Source organism: Mus pahari, chromosome 3, assembly GCF_900095145.1.
Source record: "Mus pahari chromosome 3, PAHARI_EIJ_v1.1, whole genome shotgun sequence".
In the NCBI taxonomy this organism is placed as follows: domain Eukaryota; kingdom Metazoa; phylum Chordata; class Mammalia; order Rodentia; family Muridae; genus Mus; species Mus pahari.
Window position 1 is genome coordinate 9693897 of NC_034592.1, and position 11391 is coordinate 9705287.

Genomic DNA, 11391 nt, shown 5'->3' on the forward strand with positions numbered 1-11391 from the left:
ATCCAGGACTTGCTATGGTAGGAGAGTTGGATTCTGATGTCAAGTAAATTGGTTTCTCTTGCTTCTGTTCTTATGCCTCCCTCCTGCCATCTGATTATCTCAAGTGCTCCCAGCCCTGGATATATCTGATTAGAACCTGTCCTTCCTGTAATCTCAGTTGAGTCAGAACTTCTCAGTGTCCAGCTTTCTTTGTGATCCTGTGATTCTGGTATCCTGTGATGCTGATATTCTGAGTGTGTCAGAGTTCCTGAGAGTCAATCTTCCTCTGAGACCCTGAGATCCTCGTGTAACCAAGCTCCTGGGATCCTGGGATCCTAGGATCCTGAGATCCTAAGATCCTGGTTGTGTTAGAGAGCCTGGAAGTGGTGCCTCCTCTGGGGACCATGGGGCTGTCTGCTAAGTTCAAAACCAAGGTAGACCAGTGCGGACCAAAAGGAACCTGAGCCACTGGTCAGGCGACCTTCCTGTGTCCGTGCTCCAGCTAGCCCCAGGCACTCGAGTTCTGTTGGAACAGATATTGTATTCCACTCACCAGTGATCTTAAGATCCTGGACCTGCTAGGGCACCTGGGGATGTGGGGGTGGAGAGTCCTCTGGGACCGTGGGACTGTCCTCTGAGTTTGGGGCCAAGGTGGCCTGGCACCGGCACTGACTGGAAGGAACCCCATCAATATATTTTTTATTGGTTGTCTTATTTATGTTTCAAATATTATCCCTTTCCCAATCCCCCCTTCTCCTGCTTCTATGAAAGTGTTCCCCCACCAACCAACCCACTCCCATCTTCCCACCCTCACATTCCCCTACTCTGGACCAAGGGCCTCTTCTTCCCTTGATGCCAAACATACAGATGGAGCCATGGGTCCCTCATTGTGTACTCCTTGCTTGGTGGTTTAGACCCCGGGAGCTCTGGTTGGTTGATGTTATTGTTCTTCGTATGGGGTTGCAAACCCCTTCATATCATAAGAACAATATTTAATGAGAACTGGCTTACAGGTTCAGAGGTTCAGTCCATTATCATCAAGGTAGGAACATGGCAGCATCTGGGCAGGCATGGTACAGGAAAAGCTGAGAGTTCTACGCCTTCATCTGAGGGCTGCTAGCAGAACACTGGCTTCCAGACAGCTAAGAGTAGGGTCTTAAAGCCCATGCCCACAGTGACACAGGTACCCCAACAAGGCCACACCTCTCCAATAAGGTCATACCTCCAAATAGTACCACTCCCTGGGCCAAACATATACAAACCATAACAATCAGTATCTACTAATTTTGGTCTTTTCTACCTTATTCTACTTAAGTATTACTAATACAGTAATATTACTAATATATGTATGCTAAGCCACTGTGCTAAGAGCTATAGGGACAGTTTCAAAACTGGCTTATCTTCACTAATTGTCAATCTGGTTAGGATTATCAGAGCCAAAGACATGGGAAGTTAACAAGCAATACAGCTTAGTAAATGACAAGTTCAAAAGACTGGTATACACAATGCAAGAGTCTACAGGGTGAAAGACCATTACATTAAAATGTCAAGATCAAGAACCATAAACCAGGACCTGCCAGAGGATGCAGTTATTAGGGAAGACAGAAAGTAGGGTTTTATACAGGACAGCTGTAATACTTCAACAGGTTATGCATTCAAGCAAAACTGCTTACCTCATGGCACTAGAGAGTGAAAAAGAAATGGAAAGGAAGCTATTGGGATCCCAATAAAAATGGTGTTCCAAAAAGCTAAGTGGATTTGGAATATGGTGGATTGGGAGAGTAGGCATTCATGCAGGAACAAGAGAGGAAGTGAGACAACCATTTGGCCTAAAAAGTATGAGCTTTGTTATCAAAATATCCATGGTTTTATAGTATAGACTGCAAGAAAACTAAATCCTTTGTGTTGGTTGCAGGTATTTATTTAGGAATTAGGAAGTGAGAGTCAGCTGGGCAGTGGTAGCACACACCTTTAATCCCAGGACTCAGGAAGCAGAGGCTTTGGATCTTTGAAAGTTCTAGGCCAGCCTGGTCTATGGAATGAGCTCCAGGACAGCCAAGGCTACACAAAGAAACCCTGTCTTGGGGGCAGGTGGGAGAATTATTTTTGTTTCAAAGACCCATGATACTATAGAATAGCAAAATACTATATGATAAATATGAAAGAGAGAGTAAAAGCTATGGATATAGTGGGAAAAAAATGAATGTCTGTTCTAAATAGCAGAAAGTACCAGGGGGAAAAAAGGCTAAATCTTTTCTCTGTCACTGTTTTGAAAGCTGTCACCCAATTCAGCATAGACAGTTCAGAAGGGAGAACAATTTAGAAAGGTCTCTCAAAGCTCGCAGTAGGACTTCATAGCCTTCTGGAACTGAGTAACCCTCCTCAGATGGAGAACTCTCTGTATCTTTTCCTCAGATAGGCTTTTCTGCTTTACAACAAGAAAACCACTCTAAGGGAATGTTTGTTGTTCTATGTTCCCCTCAGCGGATGGGGTGTAGGATATGCTGCTAGGGAAGCAAAATACAGGGAGCTTTTCCCATGCACAGCCTCGGGTGCTGGGCTTTAGGAAAGCATTGAGAACCTCACCAGGGATGGGAAAATGCAGTCTAAGATGTGGTGCAGCCTAAATTGGAGTTCCCTGGCTTGAGAGCACCCAGTCACTGCTGGGATGCTGCACAGAAGAGTTGGGAATGAGGATAGAGAGGTCCACAGCTGGGACCTTTGTGGGCAGATGAGCTAAGAACAGTGGCCGGGGAAGATGGGAGCTCTGGCTTAGCTCATCAGAGATTGTCCTTGGCTTGGTGGCAGTTGTCTGGAAACACAGACACTTTCTATGGGAGACTAAGGCTGTGACTTTGTAGGCAAAAGCCTTCTCCATGCTCCCCACAGCAGTTTTCATCAGTACAAACAGTTCATGTTTATCCATACCATTTATTGACTGCTCATCATGGAAAATGAATGCATTCCAACTTCTCAGGGTGGACCAGAGATTAAATACCTTTTGCATGGAGAAACGTCCAGGAAGGGAAGCTTATTGGCTAAACCCTCAGGGTCTCTAGATACCTCATTAGAATGGAGAACTCTGTTCTGAGCTATGTGACCAACTCGGGGAGTGTGAACATGTGTGCCAGGCCAGGAATCTACCATCTCAGGTGGGTACCAGAGTATCAGGATCTCGGACCCACTCTGCCTTACCAAGTTTCCTGGTATGGTCCACTGCCCCACAAGGGAAGGTGCCCAATATGATCTTACTTTGCACAAGACACTAGGTATGTTTACCAGGTTTCCACCAATTGTAATGAACCACCTGAAATAGCCAATGGATAAAGATAAAAGGTTGATTTGGGCTTCCAGCCCATTCATTGGCTCCACAACTTTGGGCCTACAGTTGCACATCACAGTCACATGTTGAAACAAAACAAGATGCCTAATATGAGTCAGAGAACAAAGAGAAATGGAAGAGGAAGGGGATGGTGGTCCAAATAATCTCTTTAAGGATACATCCCCAGAAGCCTGAAGATCTCCTACTGGATCTCAGGATTCCTATAGTCATCCAAAAGCTGTTCCACAGAACAGGACTTTAACACATGGGCCATCAGAGATATGTAAGCTCTAAACTGTAGCACAGTTTTACTGTTTTTATTTATTGTCAATGAACCCTATCATCAGATGCAGAGAAAGCAGCTCAGCCAGGCAGTGGTGACGCACGCCTTTAATCCCAGTACTTGGGAGGCAGAGGCAGGCACATTTCTGAGTTCAAGGCCAGCCTGGTCTACAGAGTGAGTTCTAGGACAGCCAGGGCTACACAGAAAAACCATGTCTCAAAAAATAAAAATAAAAATAAAAATAAAAATAAAAATAAAAATAAATAAATAAAACAGAGAAAGCAGCTCCATTTAATAGCACAATCATTTTGTTCACAATCTCCTGAGCACAGTTCACCAATGGCAGGATAATGTTTAGTAGGTTCTAGTTTGTTTTCTGTTGCTGTGATAAAACACTAACAAAAACAACTTGGGAAAGGAAGTCTTACTTTAGCCTGCATGTTATAGTCCATCATTGAGGTGAGTCAAGGAAGGAAATCAAGGCAAGAGCTTGAAGGGAGAACCAACAGAAGAATGCTGTTTAATAGTGTGTTCCCTAGGCTCACATTCAGCTAGCTTTCTTAGTTAGCCCAGGCACAACTGCTTAGCCACTCACATTAGCCCTTCTTATATAGACTAGCAATCAGAAGATGCCCCACAGACATGCACATGTGCAAATTTGATGCAGGTACTTCTTCAATTGCTTTCAACAACAAGAGAAGGTTTTCTCCTCTCAGGTATGTCAAGTTGACAACCCAGTTTAGCCATTACAGTGAATGCCCGTGCTTTAAAGTCAAACTGAGCTTGAACCCCAATCCTGTCATCTACTAAATATTCATCCTCAATGTGATTTAAGTTCTGTAAGTCTCTATAATGTGACTTTCTAGTTATCTGCACACATAAATCATAAACATATTTCATGTGCTTATGAGTATTAAATGATTTCCTATATATGAAGTATATGAACCAAATGGAGAGTAACCATAGGAGTGAGAGTACAGAAGACTCTTGGTTTGTATCTATCTCACTTTGCTGTCATTTAGCATTAAATCTGGGAATTTCATCCCTTCAACATGACAGAGTTGCTGAGTAGCTGCCACTGTTGAGATGTTGGACCACTGCACAACCAACCAGCCATTTTTATCATTTTCAGGTATTACGTTCTCTGCTACAAATCAAGTGAAGAGCCCCCAGTGAGCCCAGACACCTGTGCTGCCATTTTGGAAAAGGCTGGTCTTGATAACTGGGCTCTTGGAAAAACAAAAGTAATATTTTTATGTAATTTTGATGGAGAAATGATGAATGGATTTATAGGAGTTGTAACACTTGACTATGTTTGAAACTATTATGAGTTTTGTTAGAAACTATGTAAAATTGGGGATGAAATTTGTAATTCATAAAGTCTTCCTTAATGGAGTTAAAAACACTTTTGATCTTTATAAAGCTCAGGCCCAGCTTTCTAGGAATGACACTGCCCACAGTGGGCTAGGCCTTTTCAATCACTTAAAAGTAAAAAAAAAAAAAAAAAAAAAAAAAATGCTCCACAGATGTGCCCATAGACAAACCTGATGGAAACAGTATGATATTTCAATGATTTATTTAAAAGAAAAAATCCCAATGACACTGGAAATTAATATATTTAACTTCAAATGGTATTGAAGGCAAACAGATGTGTTTTTCTGTGGAAGGGACTAGGGTCTCACTCTGTATCCCTCACTGGCCTGGAACTCAAGTTATAGTCCTGGCTGGTCTTGAACTGACAGAGGCATACCTGCTTCTGCCCCTAGTCCTGAGATTAAAGACATGCACTGACATGCCCAGCCATCATTTTATCTATTATCACTTCCAAGCAGTCAAAAGCTAGTGTAAAGATCAAAATGGGATTCCTGTTTCTCTCTTCTTTTTTAAATTCTTACTTGGTATTTATTATAAACTTGAAATTTATCTCAAGTAAAATATTTAACATCATCAGGAGACTCACTTTATGTCTGAGTACTGGTTCACTTATTATTAACTTTGGGAGCCTGAGGATCTTATTTAACCCCTCAGAGAACAAAGTTTTAAAAACAAAAACATCATCTTGAATATGGAAAAAGGATACATTGGACCTGACACATGTACCTAGAACATCTTAAGGTGGAGTAAGTGACAGTACATTCTAAATATATTTTGGAAGTATATCAGATAATCCCCAAGACAGGATGGGGAAACAACAAAGAGTAACTACTGTCAACCACCCCACCAGGACCAATACACCCTCATTTGCAAAGAAACCTAAGAATGTGTCCTAGGCATAGGAGGAGGGGAGAGAATATCGTGATATTCTGAGAATGTTTTCTCTATATATTCTCCATTCTCTTCTGATCATCAGTAACACTTTGATATTTGATAAAGGAGAATTCACTGTTCTTAGAGGATAAATATTTTATTCAGTCCATTTTCTTTTAAATGCTTACAAGAATGAATGTTATCAGGCAAAAACCTCATCATTTATGGCCAGAAATGCATGTGTGGCTTCAAATGGAGTTTTAACTTGTAAAAAGGTCCTTCGCCTGCCCATTCTGCACGATATTTAAGTAGCATTTTAAAGCTATTTGTATTTTTCCACTTCACCTTTCCAACTCATTAGCATGGATAAAAGTGTTTAATACAAGAACATTTCTAATGCTATACAAAAAAAAAAGATGACCTTTTTAAACACATTGAATTTTAAATGAATTGTCAACAACAGAAAGGACTAACTATATTAATATCTAGAATCCTGTAGAAATTAAAATTGAATTCAATCAAAATCCATAATGCCATACTGTTTGCTTGTGTTGCCAGGCCCCAACGTTCAATGACATGCTGAGAGAGTTCTACATTAAAGGTTACCAGCTTTTATGACTCAGCTGTAACATTTAATTTTAAGTAATTTTCTTGATAGGCACAACGAACTCTTTGTGATAATTTTGGTGATGAATTTATCCATTAAAAAAAAAAGTAAGATTTTCCCTTTAAATCCTACGTGTGCAAAATACCTTTGGTCTTGAGGCTTCTGCCTTGCCCAAGTTCAAGTTAACTTTAGAATGATCTGAAGTCAACCCATGTTTAGCTTGTTGAGAAAGTTGTTGATTCCACTAAGACCCTCTCTCTGCATTATCTTCCCCACTGACAATGCCTTGCATTTCCTGCCATATTCATCTTTGTAACCCCAGCAGATAACAAAATTTAATGTTTTATAAATCATTTGATGAATGAATAGTTTGTGAATAAACTACCCTTTCTTTAATTTGCAAATAGATTTATATGAATTTTTTAATTTGGGAAATAGCACTGTCTTTCAAATGTTTTAAGTATAAACATGAGATCCACCCAGAATATATGATGATAAATATTTGCTAGCAAGAGCTAAGAATGCCCCATTCTTGTTATCAGATCCAAAGAACCCCAGAGGTCTACCTTTTGTTTCATTCTCAAAAACAAGTTTTTTTGGTTTTTTTGTTTGTTTGTTTTTCTTTTTTTTTTTTTTTTTACTTTTTTTATTGGATATTTTCTTTATTTACATTTCAAAGGTTATCCCCCTTCCTGGTTTCCCCTCCCTTCTCCCCCTGCTCACCAACCCACCCACTTCCACCTCCTGGCCCTGGCATTCCCCCATACCGGGGCATAGGACAAAGGGCCTCTCCTCCCATGGATGTCCGACTAGGCCATCTTCTGCTGCTAAACAACAGCAAAGCCCAAGAAGCAAATAAGGACTTCTACAACCCAAAGAGGTTCAACATACAATCTGTTCTTTAAGCGTAATACACAGCCACTATACTTCTGTGTGTCACCATCTTACTATACTTTATTCTAATTCTCTTAAGGTGTTCCTTAAATATTATCATGTGGAACAGTTGAATCTAATGCGAAAGGAAGCCATCAACAAGCTTATTTTGATTCAAGCCAGTGTCAGAGCATTCTTGGGTGCAAGAAGATACCAAGAACTCCAGCAGAAGAGGAAGAGCAGTGCTGTAATAATACAGTCAGGTAACCCCCAAGGTGATCTTGCAATGGAAAAACCGTAACTGGGTCTTTACGGTATGGTCATAAATCAAATTTAGTATGTCTTATGCACAGACCTCCAATTCTCATGTGACTTGTTTTTATTTCAATGCTACTGTAAATTAGATTGTTACACTCACTGGTTGACACTATTAATATTTGAATAAATGATTTTGTTTTAAATTAAATAATTTGAGGTTTTGAGTTTCCTGTCAAGGATTAATGTAACACAATTGACCTATCTTGCTTGATGTGGCAAAAAATTGGATTAATTGTGGGTCTCAAGAATCACATTGCAATAGCATTACTCATTAGGCAATAATATTCTTCCTACTCTATTCCAAAGGTTATAACTGTCATAATTTTTTGACAATTTAATTAAATTTTATTTTGTTAAAGGGCATCCATTTCTCTGTATTAACCCATGACCATACTTAACAAATGTTTATTAAACCACATTGATAGATTTTGGGCTTTGCTATTTTTGCTTTTAAAGGTATATATAAATTTAAGTCATGCCTAGGATGACTTGCTACAGTATTTTAAAAAAAATCATCAAGTTGCCCTAATTAAAAATGTACCCTACTTTCACTCTGAAATTTATTTCTGACCTATTTTGTTTTGTTTTAGATGCTAGCCTAGGCTCACTAAATTGATTTTTAGCTCATTATCATACACAGCCACATTCTGAAGAACATTCACATGGTAGACATGGTAAATAACTGTCAAACAACCCATGTTCTGTTCTCAGTTCTATCAGTCAGTAGTGGGCCTTCATCTTCAGCCAGGAGGCAGAGCTGAGCTCCAGACCTCTGTGCACTTGCCTGCAGAGAGTGCTTTGACCACTGAGAATCAGGAGAGAGTTGGGCTCCCAGGACTGCTGACAGATTCTAACAAAATCACAGAAGGAAAAAGCTCCAGCCAGAGACATCTATAACAACTAATGCCAGAGATCACCAGATGGCGAAAGGCAAAGGTAACAAACTTACTAACTAACAGAAACCAAGACCACTCAGAATCATCAAAACCCAAGACTTCCACCACAGCAAGTCCTGGATACCCCAACACATCGGAAAAGCAAGATTCATATTTAAAATCATATCTCATGATAGTGGTAGAGGATTTTAAGGACATCAATAACTCACTTAAAGAAATATAGGAGAACACTGCTAAATAGAGGAAGCACAAAAATCACTCAAGGAATTACAGGAAAACACTGCTAAGCAGGTAGAAGACCTTAAGGAGGAAACACAAAAGTCCACTAAAGAATTAGAGGAAAGAAAGAAATTGGAGGAAAACACAACCAAACAGGGGATGGAATTGAACAAAAAAAAAAATCCAAGATCTAAAAATGGAAGGAGAAACAATAAAGAAACCCCAAAGGGAGACAACACTGAATGTAGAAACCCAGGGAAAGAAATCAGGAACCATAGATGCAAGTAACAGCAACAGAATACAAGAGATGGAAGAGAGAATCTCAGATGCAGAAGATGCCATAGAGAACAAGGACACAACAATTAAAGAAAATGCAAAATGCAAAAAGATCCTAACTCAAAACATCCAGGAAATCCAGGACACAATGAGAAGACCAAACCTAAGGATAATAGGTATAGACAAGAAAGATTTCCAACTTAAAGGGCCAGTAAATATCTTAACAAAATTAGAGAAGAAAACTTCCCCAACCTAAAGAAAGAGATACCCATGAACATACAAGAAACCTACAGAACTCCAAATAGACTGGACCAGAAAAGAAATTCCTCTTGACACATAATAATCAGAACAACAAATGCACCAAACAAAGATAGAATATTAAAAGCAGTAAGGGGAAAAGGGCAAGTAACATACAAAGGCAAACCTACCAGAATTACACAAGACTTCTCACCAGAGACTATGAAAGCCAGAAGATCCTGCAAAGGTGTTATATAGACCCTAAAAGAACACAAATGACAGCCTAGGCTGGCAAAACTATACCCAGCAAAACTCTATATTGCCATAGATGGAGAAACCAAAGTATTCCATGGCAAAGACAAATTCACATAGTATTTTTCCACAAATCCAGCCCATCAAAGGATAATAAAGGGAAAACACCAACACAAGGACTGAAATTACGCCCTAGAAAAAGCAAGAAAGTACTCCTTCTTCAAAACTAAAGGAAGACAGAAACAAGAACAGAATCCCAACTCTAACAACAAAAATAACAGGAAGCAACAATTACTTTTCCTTAATATCTCTTAATATCAATGGACTCAATTCCCCAATAAAAAGAAATAGACTAACAGACTGGCTACACAAACATGACCCAACATTTTGCTACTTGCAAGAAACCCACCTCAGGGAAAGAGACAGACACTACCTCACAGTGAAAGGCTGGAAAACAATTTTCCAAGTAAATGGTAGAAAGAAACAAGCTGGAGTAGCCCTTCTAATAATGAATAAAATCAACTTCCAACCCAAAGTTATCAAAAAAGACAAAGAGACTTTATCATGCCACTCTCATCACTGGACAGATCCTGGAAACAGAAACTAAACAGTGACACATGGAAATTAACAGAAGTTATGAAACAAATGTATTTAACAGATATCTACAGAACATTTTATCCTAAAACAAGAGGATATACCTTCTTCTCAGCACTTCATGGTACCTTCTCCAAAATTGACCATATAATTGGTCACAAAACAGGTCTCAACANATNCAAAAATATTGAAATTATTCCATGCATCCTATCAGATCACCACAGATTAAGGCTGATCTTCAATAACAACATAAATAATAGAAGCCAGCATTCTTATGGAAAGTGAAGAACACTCTACTCAATGATATCTTGGTCAAGGAAGAAATAAAGAAAGAAATTAAAGACTTTTTAAAGTTTAATGAAAATGAAGCCACAACATACCCAGACTTATGGGACACAATGAAAGCAGTCCTAAGAGGGAAACTCATAGCTCTGAGTACCTCCAAAAATAAACTAGAGAGAGCATATTCAAGCAGCTTGACAGTACACCTAAAAGCGCTGGAACAAAAGGAAGCAAATATGTCCAAGAGGAGTAGATGGCAGGAAATAATCAACCAACTCAGGGCTGAAATCAACCAACTTGAAACAAAAAGAACTATACAAAGAATCAACCAAACCAGGAGTTGGTTCTTTGAGAAAATCAACAAGATTGATAAACCCTTAGCCAGACTCACTAGAGGGCAGAGGGACAGTATCCTAATTAACAAAATCAAGAATAAAAGGGAGACATAACAACAGAACACAAGGAAATCCAAAAAATCATCAGATCCTACTACAAAAGGCTATTCTCAGCAAAACTGGAAAACCTGGATGGAATAGACAAATTCCTAGACAGATAGCAATACCAAAATTAAATCAGGATCAGATTCATAATCTAAACAGTCCCATATCCTCTAAAGAAATAGAAACAATTATTAATAGTCTCCCAACCAATAAAAGCTCAGGACAAGATGGGTTTTGTGCAAAGTTTTATCAGACCATCAAAGAAGACCTAATCCGATTTTTCTTTAACTATTTCACGAAATAGAAACAGAAGTTACTCTACCCAATTCATTCTATGAAGCCACAATTACTCTGATACCTAAGCCACATAAAGACCCAATAAATAAAGGGAACTTCAGACCAATTTCCCTTATGAATATCAATGCAGATATACTCAATAAAATTCTCACAAACCAAATCCAAGAACACATCAAAACAATCATCCATCATGATCAAGTAGGCTTCATTCCAGGGATGCAGGGATGGTTTAATGTACGGAAATCCATCAACGTAGTCCACTATATGAA

The 11391-nt window shown here is 39.1% G+C and overlaps 1 protein-coding gene across 1 annotated transcript in view; it reads left to right on the plus strand.

The window, feature by feature from the left end:
- The window catches only part of Myo3a (myosin IIIA), a 226464-nt gene that overhangs the window by 183171 nt on the left and 31902 nt on the right, over positions 1–11391 (plus strand). The window contains exons 25-26 of the mRNA XM_021195185.2: positions 4717–4828; positions 7412–7574. Coding sequence (XP_021050844.2) covers positions 4717–4828; positions 7412–7574 — 275 coding nt within the window. The remainder of the gene's footprint in view (positions 1–4716; positions 4829–7411; positions 7575–11391) is intronic.